Source organism: Drosophila ananassae, chromosome 2R, assembly GCF_017639315.1.
Source record: "Drosophila ananassae strain 14024-0371.13 chromosome 2R, ASM1763931v2, whole genome shotgun sequence".
Classification (NCBI taxonomy): Eukaryota; Metazoa; Arthropoda; class Insecta; order Diptera; family Drosophilidae; genus Drosophila; species Drosophila ananassae.
In genome coordinates, this window is record NC_057928.1 from 26,103,078 (window position 1) to 26,119,533 (window position 16,456).

General features: G+C 44.8%; 2 protein-coding genes across 2 annotated transcripts; both read right to left on the reverse strand.

Annotated features, from left to right (window-relative positions):
* Positions 1-89: 89 nt before the first annotated feature.
* LOC6507585 lies at positions 90-5,184 on the reverse strand. Its single transcript, XM_044714841.1, has 3 exons — positions 4,854-5,184; positions 1,231-1,401; positions 90-1,171 (listed from the first exon to the last, which is right to left on the reverse strand). The coding sequence occupies exons 2-3, from the start codon at positions 1,372-1,374 to the stop codon at positions 884-886; spliced, it is 432 nt and encodes a 143-aa protein (XP_044570776.1). The 5' UTR covers positions 1,375-1,401; positions 4,854-5,184; the 3' UTR covers positions 90-883.
* Positions 5,185-8,344: 3,160 nt separating this feature from the next.
* Positions 8,345-10,959, reverse strand: LOC6507584 (larval cuticle protein A3A). Its single transcript, XM_001955914.4, has 5 exons — positions 10,871-10,959; positions 10,627-10,776; positions 10,336-10,432; positions 10,043-10,276; positions 8,345-8,685 (listed from the first exon to the last, which is right to left on the reverse strand). Exons 2-5 carry the CDS (start codon positions 10,714-10,716, stop codon positions 8,537-8,539), a joined length of 570 nt encoding a protein of 189 aa, XP_001955950.1. The 5' UTR covers positions 10,717-10,776; positions 10,871-10,959; the 3' UTR covers positions 8,345-8,536.
* Between the last annotated feature and the right edge of the window lie 5,497 nt (positions 10,960-16,456).

Below are 16,456 nucleotides of genomic sequence, written 5' to 3' on the forward strand. Positions count from 1 at the left end.
GAAATGTTTCAAGGGTTAAGGGCTAAAGTTTTCGCAACGATTGTGGCATATTTAACCAGCAAAAGTGGATTTGAAATAGGAAGAGTGTATCAAGAAACTTCGCAGAGATGGCGCCTAAATTGTCTTTTAATTGGTAGGGGTCAGTCAAAAGGGCAAGCTGGCAAGGTGAGCTGTCACACGGACTAACGGACCCCAACACACGCTGATTGGCACTTTCTTGAGCGACTTTTTGTAGCCGCAGGCCCACAAAACCAACCAAACAAAAAGCGAGCCACAATAACATGCGGCGGCAATTAGTTGGGGCAATTAGCAGTGTCGTTGAACGGCGGCGGCAACGGCTTCTGGGGCATCACTTAAGCTGATCACAGAGCGGCAGATTTCTACAGACCCTGACCGCAAGTCAATGTAATTTCACGAAAATACAATTATTCTTGGTCTCTAACTGAAATATGGATTGTTTCTGCAAGGGCTTACATAATGTGGCACCGTAATTAGGCGGCTTATTTGCATTTTGTTTTCAAAACTGACCCACCCCAAAGATATTGCAGACATTATAGATGGGCTAAATTATAATCACAATGCCTTCATGTCTGCCTTTTGAATAAAAGTCAGCAAGTAATTCAATCCATTCCGGATTGCCTAATTTATTACCCAAAATATATATTTACATTTTACGTTTAATAAAATTTGTGAAAACATGTGAGAAATCGATTTAAATTGCAAATCAGAAAAAAGCTTAACAAGTCAGCGAAATCATTGAAAGACAATTAAACATTTAGCAATTTACGGCTGCGTGGAGCAAGACACATAATTCGTAATTGGATTTCTTGATTCCAGCGGCCGCAGCCGGTTTGCCGCCACTTGTGGTTTGTAGGCACTTGCCTTAAATCACAAATGCCACAGGCTCGGCGAGGGCCAAAGCCCGAGTTGGCTGCCGGCTGCCATGGACTCCCAGGGCCTGGTGGACTCGGCTGTTTCCTGTCCGCTGCTCGATGACGGCCCGGAATCCACGGCGGGGGCCCCTCACCTCGTAGTGCACGCTGAGAATGTGGCCACTAGGCTCCAAGTGGCAGTACGAGCCGGTAACATGCTCGCCTTTGCGCTGCTCTCGGTGCAGGATGTGGACCTGGCTGGCCACATCGGAGATCTGGTACTGATGCGAGTAGAGGATCTGTTGAAATGAGACTAGACTTAGACTTAGGCTTATTCTGTAGCACCTTCCACACTCACCCTTTGGTCGTCGTGATTCTGCCGAAAATCGTTGAAAAACTCAGTCAGTGCAGCCGGGCCACGCTGCGTATGCGCAATCTGAAGCAAGCTGGGCAGAGCCAACGCCATAATGCCAACGAAACCGAGTCCAAATCCATATGCCATGCTGACCGGACACGTGGGCCTGACCGGCTGCCAAAATTAATTTGATTAGAAACACAGCGAAGTGATCGAGAAGAGTGGGAGCGATGGGTGGCGATTTGTGGCCTGGAGTGGGAGTAGCCGGAGGAGTGGCCAGGAGAGGGGTGAAATCCATTTGCACTTTGCAGTTACGGCAGCGGCTGAAAGCTCGTGGCCACTTCCTAGCCCGTTCGGAGCGATGCTGATTACATAGTCACGTTGTTAACTACATCTTCACGGTGCAGCAGCAGCAGTAGCCGAAAACAAAAACGAACCTTGCAGCGTGTGGTTTCTTTGGCGTGGCATGCCGCAGTTGGGCAATCAATTCGAATCAAAGACCAGCATCTTTCACACTTCGTTAGAGGCAAACACTCGGCCCAGTCGCTTAGTCAAGGCAATTTAGTTTCAAGCAAAAAGCCAAAGCCAAAACCAAAACCAAAAGCGAGCAGTCGATAAAAAGGAAAAAGTCTGCAATATGCACATTATGGATGGCCAGGCGCGATCTCGGCTGGCCTGGCCAACATGCCCTAACGTGACTTGATGTTAGAGTGGATTGGCGGATTGGTCTGACCCAGGCACCTGGGTTCCTTATTTCTTTTTCTTTCTGATTTGGCCATGGGCTCGGCCGCCACGAGGAGATTGCCGTTTATGAGGCACAGGTCCCGCTAGTGGCTAGTGGCAAGTGGCCACTTTCTTTCTCTTCTTGCATCATGATGGTTAAGTCACTTTTTTACTCACTATCTTGGCGGCGGGCACGTTTCGCGGCAAATGCAAAGATTTGAACAGCAGGTGAGCCATCCCACTCGGCCGCCTCGCCAGTTCATAAAAATCAATGCCCTTTTGATTGGTTACAGCCATGTAATTGAACCGCGGGCTTTGTGAAAGGCAGTCGCGAATTCTCTTCCAGTAATAGAGAAATTGTCTAATTAGGCAGGCGACTTGCAACTTTCGATTGGCCATGGGCAGGATTACGCATACGCCCCCTGGGATTGCACAATCCTCCCGCCACTCCAGTCCGACTAGATAAATCTAAGCCGCGTTTTGGCGCCAAAAGCTAATTGCAGGGTCGGCTGGCTGGGTGCCATAATTCACAGAATCGAGCGGCGAGGGCACGTTTTGGACCATCTCCTCCTGGGCGCCTCTAAATGCCACGAACTGCACTGGCGCAAATTGGGCGGACAAAAAGTGGCCGGGAAGACCTGGGCCGGGAAAACCGGCTGGATCGGGACAACAATTTTCCTTTCGACTTGCTAATTGCAATGCAATAAAATGAAATGGCAAAACAAAAACATATCGAACGAGAAACTATTTTCATTTCTCCGGCCTGTCGGAGGAGTGCGATGAAATTTCAGCCTAGACGCAGGCCCATACGCTCCATTAGGCCGGGCTGAGACACGCTGGCGATGTTTATTCATAACTGGAAGCTGGAGTTGGAGTTCGAATGGAAGGCAGCCTCACTCGGTCAGTCAGTCAGTTGGTCTGTCAGTTTGTCAGGCTGTCAGTCGGTCGGAAGCCAGGCCATGCGACTACAAATAAAAGCACTTTTTTCGCTTATTGATTTGTGGCCAGATTTCTTGTTTTCCTTGCTTTGTTTACATAATGAACTGCCACCGCATGAGGCCCCCTGCCCCAGCCCCTGCCCCTGCCGCCTAACCCCTACCAGCCCACTCCCCCCGCCCAGTTGACCATTTGCAGCTTTTAGTTATGCGGGTGCTTGTCTCACATAACATTGCTCAATGCACTCGAGATTTGAGCTGAAGCTGTGCCCGAAGCTGAAGCAGTATCCCCGCATCGCATCGTCGTGCCCAGCTTTAGATATAGCCATAGCTATAGCATAACCTTACTCAATGCTATTTTTTCCTATCTATATAGCAATCGTTGATGTTGCTGTTGCCGTTGCTGTTGCTGGAGGCTGCAATATTCGCAGCATCACCGCCAATGTCGCCGCCAATGCTGCGCCAGGCTACCGTTAGGCGGTAATGGGGGAAGTTACTGTTAAGTTCACTTAATTGCCATGGGGGAAAGATATATGTATACAAAATATTAGCCAACGAACAACTAAAAAGAGCTGGGCAGAAAAAGAAAGGAGAGAAAGCAAGGATTTTTTAAAATCTGTCAAATCTGTCATTGGGAGAAAGATATTAATTTTGAAACATTTCAAAACTTTCTCATTATTAAAAGAGTCTATAAGAAATACTTTCCAAACAACATTGGCAAAGATATGGGTTTGCTAGGGTTTGTATTAAAAGTCTAAGAGTTCTAGTTCTTAGCAATTCTATCTTTTAGAAGATACAATGATTTAATCACAAGAATTGGGAACCTTTTTGGTTATCCATAAGTAACAATTCAAGTTCTGTGAAATGGTTATAAAACTAAACGGGTTTAGAATAACGAGTGCGTTTCCTATCACCTTTTAAGATTGTTGTCGAGTTGCTGACCATTTTATGAGCACTGTCTGCGTCGGAAGACCCATAAAAACGAAATGATCATAACACTTGCAGAGCCATTCGACCATTACCCCCAACAATCCTCTTTTTATCTTCCGCAATTTTGGCTCCCATACCAAGTTGTTCTCCGTTTTAGCCGGTCCGACTCTTGGCCCACTCGTAGTCACTCAGTCCCCCCTCAACGTGATCCCGATTGCTCGCGATTGCATAACGTCATGGGTAGAGAAGAAGAGCGCTTTCAAGGCCGCCTTCGTGACCAGCTCTCCACGCTCCACAGTTGGCTGAAACCTTTCTTTCGGCCAACCGAGGCAAGGCCTTTTATGGAACGGGCCAGGAACTCGAACTCGAGTGCGGTGCACTTCCCAATTAAAATGCATGGCTAGGACAGCTCCGAAAGCACTCGAATGCGATAGGAATCGCACAAATGTTGCGAACCTGACTGGGAATGGAAGCCACAAACAGAAAACAAACTGAAAACTGAAAAACTTAAAACTGAAACAGCAGCCGCTGCCAACCCGTTTTAAATAAACAAAAATTTACATAATGTGCTCCAAAATGGGCAGCGGGTATATATAAATCTCGAGTCGGGCCAGGATTGAAGACAAGAGCCAGAAACCAAAGAGCAATGACAATGACAATTGAATGTGACAATTGCGGAAAAAGGCCAACGTTGTCGAATAAAATAAGGAAAATAGAAACACTTTAGACTTGAAGTCTTGAAGTTCATGGAAATCCGACTTTGCTTATGAAAGTTTTCGAAGGGGCCGAAAAACTTGCCAAAACTTGGCCAGGCAAAATGCAAAAGCCGTTATTGATGTCTGGCTATTTTTTATGATTGAACTTTGGTTTATGCAAATTGGAAACCGACTGATAATTGTAACAGATTTCTGGGCTTGTTTTTAATAAGATTTTCCATCATTTATTGTTGGATGCTGGGAAATGAAAGTCCAAAAATTAAGGAGGTCTCAGGTCCCCAGAAAACAAACCAACGACTTCCTTCAACAGTCAGCCACTTACTTTTGCGTTGCGAGTTGCCTGTGTTGCTGGTAATGGTGTTGCTGGATGGTGGTGTTGCTAGTTGCCAGTTGCAAGTTGCAGGTTGCACGTTGATAGTTGCTAGTTGCGAGTTGCTAGTTGGGAGGTGGACGCTGGGAATCAGAGGCCGGGCTGTGTGGGCCGTAATATCAATGGCAAACACTTGAAAACTGAACCACTTTGCTTAGCTGCCACGCTCGCTCTGAAGTGTTTGGAGTGCACTTGGAGTTATTTACGCTCACCGCCAGAAGATGCCATCTCCGGTCTGGCTCTTTCGGATTTTAGATTGTCAACTCGCTGGGACTCTGATTTAGTCGCCTCTGCCACCTCTGACAGCACGAAAATCGTGGCGTGCATAATTGTATGGTGTTTGCAGAGCTAAAAAAATAAATCTATACATCTGCCCCCACGACCAAATTAGATCATTCTCTGTTGCAATTCTTCCTCGCCTTGTGTGTGATTTAATTAACTTTTTGCGAGCACTCCACGAACAGTAATTGCGAGCCGGGTCTGCCTTCCCTGAATCGGATTCAATAAGTCCGGGGCAGCCCGGAGCCCGGGGCCGGAGCAGCGAACAACAAAAGGGCATGATGCCGCACAAAAACCCCTCGAGAGCAACAATTGCTTGTAACCGCAAATTAGTTTCAAACATCACACACCGAAAGCATAAAAAGGCACAAAACAGGCAACAAAACTGCATCGACTCACAAAACAGCAGCGACGAGCAGCAGCAGCCTTGCAAAATTCGAAAATCCGATGCAATAATAACTATAACCATAACCCGTCTATATCCATATCCCCATCCCCTCGCCAGCTCCGTCATCTGTAAAATCGACAAACGATGTTCGCCTTTATTCTGTACTTTTTGCAATTTTTGCTTTTGATTTTGCGAGTGAGGCTCAGATTGTTCAGAGCTGATAGTAAAGTGACGCATCAAATGGAGCTGCCTGGCCTGCATCGCATTGAAGGGTACGACTGAGTCATGGTCTTGCAGTTGAGCTTTGTAAGTCGGGGGGCTATTAGGAGGCTTACTAGAACTCCAAGTAAAGGGTAACCTTAGGTCGACACCTGGATCGAGGTGTTCTGATCTGCTGCTCCATGAGTCAATGACACAAACACACATGTGTTACAACTCATTTTGCAATATTTGCTGAAAAACACACATAAAACGTGCTTCTTTATCTCTCTACAACAATCACTTCGAAAGGGTCGTGTGCTTTGCATCTTTACGGCTAGTCAGAATCAAAAATAAGAGTGTCTCACTACTATGTCTTATTCAAGGAGGTTTTGTAATGCATGAATGCTACATTTGGAAACCATCCATGCCACAACGGGCAGACACTCGGCCCCAGACATCAATAATAGACGCCAAAGAGCCTTCGGTTTAGCCGGTTTCGGATGCCACCGCGCGGCAGTCGTTTATGACTTAATTTTGGCAAGCCTCTCTGGAAAAGACATTACCTATTCAATATAATATCTGCGGTTGCAAAACGGAGTTCAAGAGAGTTGAGACTCGTCTGATGATCGAAAAAAAAACTTAGTAGAAAAATCAGATTTATTTGCGGTTGCAGAAATTGTTTCAAATGAACGAGTCTGATCGATGCCGATCAACTTTGAGTCGGGCACGTGGTCGGTCTGTCAGTTGGGTTCCAAGTTTGTTTTCGCTCCGAGTCGGAAGTAATCACGGTAGATTATTTTAAATTGACTGCTAATGAAATGCTATTGGACTTTGACCGGCAATTTGTTGTATTGTATAAGAAAAATTAAAATGAAAAAGGCGCTCCTATCGTTTCCTGTACTCCAAAGCCGTCGAAAGTTCTATTCGCAGAGTGGTTTTCCGAGGTTTCCTTTGAACTCTTTGCCACCCAGCTGAAGCATTTCTTAGCCACGAAAAATGAGGCTTAAATTATTGGCTTGGCACTTAACATGACAGCCACATTAAATTGTCCACTTTGGCAGGCAGCTTACCGGTGCCATATACTCGCTCCGAATATATACCTGCCCATATATACAAGCGTCCATATGTTATATATATAGGAGTCGGGTAGGCTGCTGCTGGCGTTTACTATAATTGAGGTTTGACTCTTTATACTCTGGCTCTGAGGCTGTGAACTGGAGACCCAAACCTCTCTGACAAACACTCGAGGAAATGCCAGCAAACAAAAACAGTTTCAGTTTTTAGTTTTAGTTTGGTTAATTGTCACTTTCATTGGAGCCCGCACAATCCCAGCAATTTTAATTCAATCCTAATGCGCCCAAATGACTTCGGGTTGTGCAAACCTAGAGCGGAGCCCGACTCCGTCCAGCCTGATGCAATCTCACACTGGAACAAATTATTTGAATACATTGTGGAGGCAATGCAACTCATAACTCAGTTGCTTTAGATCTCGCACTGAACGGTCTAATCTGCGATTTATGCAAAGCAACTGGGAGACCAGTTCTTGGTCCGCAACCTTGGGCCACAAACATGACGCTAAGAAGACGCTTCCAGTTAGTTAGAGCAGTGCTATCAACGCCAACATCCGTTGTGTAATGCCCCGGAGAGGTCTCTGCGTGGTGCAGATTGGCTGCAATCAGTACTGGCCAGAACCATTAGTAGTTATTAAGATCGAGTCCGAATTCAATTTATTTGTAAATTAAACGATTGGCTAATTGTATGGTATGTCGTGTACGCAGATTAGCGACCATCAAGATTACAGTCTGCAATTACTACTGACCCCCCGATCGTATGAGTGATATTTTGTCGAAATATTAAGTATACGTTGGGGTGTTACAACTTTTTTTGCCAGCTACTGCCATAAAGGAAATGTACAGCAAAGCGTATGACATGAAGCCAGCCATTTTTTGTATAATTTCAGAGTGGCTCTTCGTTTAAAAGTCTTAACATGCGCCAGAAAGTCTGCTACAGATTTGTGAGCATCAGTTTCCTCCCTGTTTTCAAACCCTGTTTAGGCCAAGCTTTGGCTTTGGTTAAAAGCATTTAACGCTTTTCTTTGGCCATTTGGCGGGTCAGCTGCAGCCACCGGAAGAAATGTCTTGAGAGCCAATTAAGCCATGATATGGACCATCCGCAACAGAAACTGAAGCCCAGAAAAAGCGCTTATGTAAACTAATTTGTGAACCGTGAAAATCTCAAACTTTTTTGCTTCTGTCAATGGAAATTTTTTTGGGGAAACGCCAACGGAAAAAGGCAATATTTCTAGCTGTCTTTGAATTCGCAAATGAAATTCAAAGCACTCAATTGGCCATGGGATAAGTATCGCCTATACTGGGTAGATCAGACTGAATTAATAACTCGAGAAGTGTAAATTGTAACGCCAACATCGACAGAATCGGTTGGGGGAGCTGCTTATGAAATTTATTTAAGACATCTGCTAGGTAAGGTAAGCAAAACATTTATATTTGAATATATTCATACTTTAATTTATTATAAAAAAGTAAAAAAAACCATTTCTATTTAAATTATTTCGCAATTCAGATTGTCGTTTTCGAAACTTTATTGTACAGATATATTTTACATAACTTAAGTTGGAACAAACTTGCAGCTATCCTCTTTAGGCAGGTCTAGTCAGGTCTAGCTCTGAGAGAATCCATCGAGTTTCCTGGAAGAGTACGAACTAAGTGTTGCTTAAAGGCCTAGAACATCCGCCTGGTCCTGGCCGGCCCTAGTAGTGGCCCGCATAGGGGCTCGCATAGTGTCCGTAGTGGCCGGCGTCGTACTGGGGAATGTACTCGTACTGGGCCTGGTTGTAGTAGCCGTCGTCGTAGTCGTAGTGGATGGGAGCAGCTGCCGCCGGCGCATAGTGCTTGGCCACTTGAAGATCGGAATAGACATACAAATATATACTTGAGTTGGCTGGCCGGGGGTCGGCTTAAATTTATTTCGCTCTCTTCGCTGTTGTAATAATGACCGACAAAAAACTAAAGTAAACTACGGCAACAGCTGTGCTAACAGATTGTTATTGTAGTTAAGTAGCTCAGCAAAATGTAAAAATAAACGAACCCAACATCTCAATGCTCTGACCAAAGACCGTACTATTTTCTTTGCAATTTCTTTAAGCAAATAATGGGGTTTTGTGCACGAATTTGTCAGTCAATTGGTCACAGGTGCTGTTTGTTTGACGCTGCTTGCAAGTAGCTTTTGCTTGCCGTTTTGTATGCAAAGTTCGTTGCCTAAGTCTTTTGTTTTTTGCAAGGGGGGCTTGCTGATTTCTTTCGTTGTGCGTTTTGCTGATAATTCTCAATTAAAATTGCACCGCAGCACCCACAACAATTATGAGTTTTCACATGAGTGTGTAGTTGTTTCCCAGGCTGCCACAGCAACAACATCAACAACCACGGCAGAGACAAAATGTTGCGACATTGAGAACATTATGCTGTTTGCTTTGTGAGGAGTGTGAGCTGGAGAATGGAAATCGCTGAAGAAGAAACAGCCATTTTCATGAAAAATATGTTGCGGTGGCTGTGTGTGCTTTTTTATTTTTTGGAAAGATGATGCACCTGACATAATCAGTGTGGGAAATTCAAGGCCCGTAAGTGCAGAAAACTTGAGCACAAACAAAGCCAAGATCTTTGGGATCAGATCAGTGAAAAGTGAGGCAACTGCTGGGTGGGCGTGCCTTGGATTAGTCAACCGTGCTAATGATGTTACACATTTGTAACCCAGTTACTGCCCTCCTTCCGCCCGGGTATATGATTCATTTTAGCTGCTCCACTGGGCACGAACTCAACGAGACTAATTGCAATTTATTGAATGAATTGCCAACCCAAGCTAGAAATGATGATATTACAATGGAATTATGGTAAAGATATTCTCAGTAGGCTGCATAGTAATCAACGTCAACGCCAAGATCAGCATCGGCATCGTCTTCGTCGTCTGGGCGCAATTTGCGATACTGATTGTTCAGATAGTTGGCATGACGCCTGAACAGCTTTAGCATGCGATACGTGTTCATGCCTAAAAGAGCAAGTGGAAATGGAAATGGAATCGAAAATGGAAATGGAAGTGGCTGTGGGAGTGGGAGTGGGCCCCGAAGATTCAACTACGCAGGAGTGGGTTTTGTAGGGAAGAAGTGCCACCAGAGAGTAAAGTAGAAGTGAAGGCCAACTAAAATAGTGCAGCTATTCCCTGACTAAGTCCCCCTTATCCTCTCAAGAAACAGAGTACTTACCGTATGGTGCTGGGGAGGCAGCCACAACCAGAGGGGCTGGAGCCACGTGCTTCACCACCTGCGGCTCGTAATGGGTCAGAATGGGCTTGTGGGCCACAATGGGCTTGGCCACGACAGCCTGGGCGTGGACAGTGGGTCCCGACTTTGTCACCACTGCGTTGAAACCGTGGATGGGATCCGCTGTGTAGTCCACAGTACGAATGGAGCCGTCAGGCTCAACCAGGGAGTACTGACCTAATGGGTAGAAATTGGAGATAACAATATGAGGCTCGAAGGCTAACAATAGAACTTACCCTTGACCACGTCGCCGTCGCGGGTCTCGTGCTGCGACTTCACGTCTCCAGTGGTATGGTCCGCCACGCCGTAGTTGAAGGCGTATTTTGGATGATCCTGAGGCGAGAAAGGTAATACTATGTTAAATATATGTTTTTGATTTGAGTGGTTTTTGTATATTTAGTCTAAGGAGTTCCATGATCCATTATGTTGTTCTTTAAGTCAATTTTATAAGCCGATTTCTGACTAGGAGAAGAATCGAGCAAACATCCTTATACACAGACGAAAAAACAAACTGTATCCTGACTCACATAGTAGTCCAAGGCGTATCCTGGTCGAGCCACCACCACACTGGCGCACAAAGACAACGAAAGGATCACGAAGCACAAAAAGTTGGCCATTTTATTTTTTGGAAAATGCTTTTTGGTTCAAATGCACTTGAGTCGTAGAGGGTATTTTTGCTAAAAGTAAACACAAGAGACGAAAGGTGGTTGTAAGTCCGAGTTGGAAACACTTCACTAAAGGATTTGATTTTTGAACTGGGAAGGAGATTACATGTAGTAGTTTAACGGCACCAGATACAAGCACCGCCAAGTTGCCCGGAATACTGTGGCGATTCTAAAAGCAAGTTTCCATTAAATAAGCGCGAAATGTGCGAATGCCGCCAGCAGAGAAGGGAGCTGCGCAGTCGCAGAGCAGTCGGCACAATGCCAAGACTTTTGATTTCTCAGCCACTCGGCTGTGGCGAATGCTCCAGCCACTTTTTTCTGCTCCCGCTTCAGCCGCTTTTGCACCACTCTTTCTGTGGTGAGTTGCCACGAGACCGAAGGGGCATGGATATGGGTCCATATGGGATGTTGCCTCACACCCGGGGCCTGAATGGGGTGGCGTTGTTGTCCCAAGATGTGAGATGGTGTTGCCAATCCCCAGCCATTGTCAATGAAGTCACCCAATGGAGTGGCGACAGTCACCTCTTTTCCAGCTCAGAATTATGCGAGATTAATCATTCGAGTTAATCATTAATTTCCTCGGTTTCTGCAAGAAATGATTGCCCTGCTCTACTAGGCACCAATTTATTTAACAACTTAATTCCCCCGCAACCGAAATCGAAATCGAAACCAAAATAAATCGCTGACAAAGAATCTAAGTCTAAATCAAACCCGGAATAGGGTCAAGTTGCAATTGCAGTGCGCACTGCGCAGTACAATGAGGGCCTAGTTATTCGGCACATGCGAAATTCTCAGTGATCTACTTCAATGACAGCCACTAAAAATAGTTGCAAATGCTAAGGCAACTGCCTCAACTGGACCCCCGGGTCTTGGGCCTTTGTCTCTGTCTCTCTAGCATTATCGGCTGAAGGTCAAGCGCATTAAGTTGGCTTCCATTCTAGGCCCGAAACGAAAGCAAAGTTTCCTAAAGTGGACGATTTATGATCATCGATCAGAAGTATTTCTGAGGATGGATTATATGAACTTTAGAGTGACTAGTTGTGACTAGAACAGAGATTGGAACTATGGACACTGATGGAATATAAGTCAAACTAGTGAGAGCCCATCTTTAAAGCCAGCTTTTGTCCTCCCAACAATAGTAAGTTGAGGTAGAATTTCAATATTTAATTTATGGCCCATGCCCACCCTTGAACCGAGATGAGAACGTGCCAATTGCGGTCTGTCTGGCAGCCCAAAAACCAAATCAGAAATTGTCAACCGCAAAGACTTTAACTGTAGTCGGTGTAAATAGCCAGCTATGATTAGTGCGGCTAATAGTGCGAGCCAGTTGCCTGTGTAGGTCGACGTTTCTCGGGCACATTTTCACATAATTAGCCGCTGCGAGGGGCGGGCTAAAGACTTTAATTAAACGCGAGGAGCGCTTCAGAAGTAATCCGTAACTGACCCGACCAGAGGCTGAAAAAGGGGCCCTCAGCGGCTTCGACCTTCGACTTGGATGGAAACAATTGTCTCTCTACTTCTTTGGCTTCGACTGCGGTTTTTGTAAACTAAATACTAGATTAAGTCAATTTGCATGCCGCCAAGAATGTAGCTACCTAGTCTTGGGAAAATCTGGCCAGCGATTGTCGGCGTTTTCCGAAGGTTTTCCACATGCATTCGGGGAAACGATATGCTTTTTTGCTGACTCAGAAGACACCGCATAAATGTGCGTGCTGGGCATTGTTGTGTATGAATTCTGGCAATTAACTTTACATTTGCGGAAAAACGAAGTAGATTTAGGCAGGCAATGATTGTTAAATTCTAGATGTGGGATATACCGAAGGAACTTATGCTTCACTGGCCATCGCAATACACCTAAATTGGACTTCTTTAAACCTATCCCCATTCAGGCTAATCAGTTTCCATACTCTCGATTTGAAGAGCTGCTCATCGGCAAGTTCATTCTGCACAAAGTGCCAGATTCAAGGGAATTGGCAATGCAATTGCAGTGAGCTGGCACTTTTTGCCAAATCCAGAGCCCAGTCATAAGCCACTCCATCGCTGGCTTTGGCTGGCGATGACTTTGACTTGGTTTAGTTTGGTCACCTAATTTCAGCTTGTTTGCGCAGCGACCGCCTAATTTGACAATGGAGTGCTTCGACAACTGGCTCTTGCAACATGGGGAACGGAATAAAATGGGGTGACTCGAGCCAAGGTGCGAGTGTTGCAAGTCGGACCAAGAGTGGGCGGACTCGGGTCTCATTTCCAGGGGCTACCTACTGCCATTTGCTGTCATTGTTGTCGCGCTTAGTTGGCCATGGTTGAGTGCCTCCTCTCCAGCTCCAGCTCCAGTCGCCAGTCTCCGGATCCATCTCCAATTGAGTGACCATTGTTAGGCAGGGGCTGCCCTGTTACAGAATGACCCGTGGCAAATGCGTCCGCGGTAATAAAATGCAAATGAATGGGGCTGCGGGTTAGCGGGTATTCGAGTCTCTTCCTCGGCCTCTGGGCCCCCATAAATTTGAAGCGAATTCTTCGCACCTTTGCGGCCAATTTGTTGCAGACTGTTTGCCGGGCATCACATTAACGGCCAAACTAATCCAGTTAACATTGTTATATAATTGCCTCTGACAGTCGGTCTGGTTTTCTGATTATGCATCGGCGAACATCTGCAATGGGCTGTCTCTTGTTTATGAGCGCTTCTAGAGAAATCAACTTCTATTCAATTATGTCCGATCGGATCACCATTTATCATCAATTAATGGCATTTTTCAATTACGCAGACAGGCAGACGACATTTAGCATTTAACAGTGGGTCTATGCTAGAAGATGGGACATTAAGCTACTCTAAGCTAGTAACTAAGTCAGTTTAACAAGACTCTACTTGGTATCTATATTTTAATATCAAATAGTATTTCTATTGATCACAAATCTTTTAGCAACACTAACCTGTGCCACTGGTATGAACAAATCTTTCAACAAGTTACCCACCCCACATCCCAAAGCCAGTAGCCAGTTGGATTATCTTTAAATTGTATCAGCGTGTATCTGTAAAGTTGCATCTTAGTGCTGCCGCCATGCAAACACACAGATACACAGATTCAGATGCAATCGATGCCATATAAAGAGCACGTGTTGGCGACAGTTAATTGAGGCACTCATCTTGAATGTCAACTGCCTTGGTCGGAGTAAGAAAAACTTAGTAACTGTCACTTCGCTATGAAGAAGTTGCTGGCCATCTAAAGGTTACTGGAGCACCGAGAGAAGATACAGAAATTCGACATTGAACGGAGGAAGAGTAGTGCTCGCCAAATAAAGATATTAGTCCGAGTCGGAGGAAGAGGCATTAAACACTTGACGTGGATCTAGTTAACCAGCGGAAACTTCCTTCCGGCATTCCCCAGGTCGACCTCAGGTGTTTGCCGAGAATCCGCCCCCAAAGGCGGCCACTGTCCGACGTCAGTACTCCGGTCGGGAAATTAATGGAGCCACGTATGAGATACTCGCATATGTCTACTCTTTTGTTTTCGACTTTGGCTAGAAAATGCGCACATTTAAACGCTCTGCTGCTCGGCTGATCTCTGATAAATTCTTTTTCCCTCGCCCAGCGATTTTGCACCATTTTCCATTTGTTTTTTGATAGTTTGTCTAAACAAGTTCACGTTGTGCCCATTAAGAGATCAATATTTTGCTTTGTGTGCTGTCGTTCGCACGTTAAAGTGACGGAAATGAGAAGATTTGTTGCATGCGGAAGCATCCACCACACACTCGGCTCTTGTGACTTAAATGTTTCAGAGTTATTGTTTATAGTCTCTTCGGAGAAGAGCCCCCATTGGAGGCATGTTTCTGCGGCGGCTTCCACGGACAAAGTGGGCACGGGGTTGGCGGAAACTGCGGTTTCTGGAGGAAATCCCGTTTGACCTTGTTAAAGGTAAAGGTAATACGATATATATATGAAGTTACTGTGTTTTTAGAATAGAGAAGTAAAGAGTCATGGTGGCCCTTACAGCTTTACAAACATTTTTGCATTTTTGCAGATTGGTGGGGAATCGATTCATAATTCGTTTAAGGTATTCCGCTTGGGAATCGGATCATATTTGGGGAAAATACAGCCATCACGGTAGGCCATATTGGCAGCCCCATGCATTCCTCCACATCTTGAAGGGGATCCTTCAGAAAATTTGACTAAAAATCTAAAAAAAAATTTGTTGCTGGGTTTTGATGCAGATTGGTGGGGAATCGATTCAGAAATCGTTTAAGGTATTCCGCTTGGAAATCGGATCATATTTGGGGAAGATACAGCCATCACTGTAGGCCATATTGGCAGCCCCATGCATTCCTCATCATCTTGAAGGGGATCCTTCAGAAAATTTGACAAAAAATTTAAAAAAAAATTTGTTGCTGGATTTTGATGCAGATTGGTGGGGAATCGACTCAGAAATCGTTTAAGGTATTCCGCTTGGGAATCGGATCATATTTGGGGAAGATACAGCCATCACTGTAGGCCATATTGGCAGCCCCATGCATTCCTCAACATCTTGAAGGGGATCCTTCAGAAAATTTGACAAAAAATTTTAAAAAAAATTTGTTGCTGGGTTTTGATGCAGATTGGTGGGGAATCGACTCAGAAATCGTTTAAGGTATTCCGCTTGGGAATCGGATCATATTTGGGGAAGATACAGCCATCACTGTAGGCCATATTGGCAGCCCCATGCATTCCTCAACATCTTGAAGGGGATCCTCCAGAAAATTTGACAAAAAATCTAAAAAATAATTTGTTGCTAGGTTTTGATACAGATTGGAGGGGAATCGATTCAGAAATCGTTTAAGGTATTCCGCTTGGAAATCGGATCATATTTGGGGAAGATACAGCCATCACTGTAGGCCATATTGGCAGCCCCATGCATTCCTCAACATCTTGAAGGGGATCCTTCAGAAAATTTGACAAAAAATTTTAAAAAAAATTTGTTGCTGGGTTTTGATGCAGATTGGTGGGGAATCGACTCAGAAATCGTTTAAGGTATTCCGCTTGGGAATCGGATCATATTTGGGGAAGATACAGCCATCACTGTAGGCCATATTGGCCGCCACATGCATTTTTCAACATCTTAAAGGGGATCCTCCAGAAAATATGACAAAAAATCTAAGAAACAGAAACCCATCGGTGGTTATTTAGAGTTTTGGCTCGTTTTACGAAAGACTTTGATTTAGCTGCCAAGTAGACTTTGGTAAACTTATTAAACTTCGAAGGCCTAAAAGCAGGCTTTGTTGGCCAATGCGATCTTGGCCGTTAATGAAAAGCTTAATGGTGTTTTTTGGGTTTACATATTTCATGAGAGTATTTTAGAGTTTTGAAAATGAGGCTTTAAGATATTTAGGAGAACGAACACATTATACAGAATCATCCACAGTCCTGGCAGTTCCAAATATATCATTGATTATGAATTTAAGTTTGTAGCCTAACCTAATATATTACCTACCTGCGTCGTGCATAGAAGTAAATCAATGTCCACTATAACTTTTTTTCATTAAATAATATCTAAACAAGGGTGTCAAGGCTCTGACCAACCCAGCTCAAGATTAAACGCACGTGTTCTCATCTTAGAGATGTCAGAGTTCTTCGACTGATAGATAATAAGTTAAGAAGTGCTGCCAGACAACTGGTTGCAGGCTGAACCGAAGCTCACCTTCACCTTTTCCACCGACGCCCACA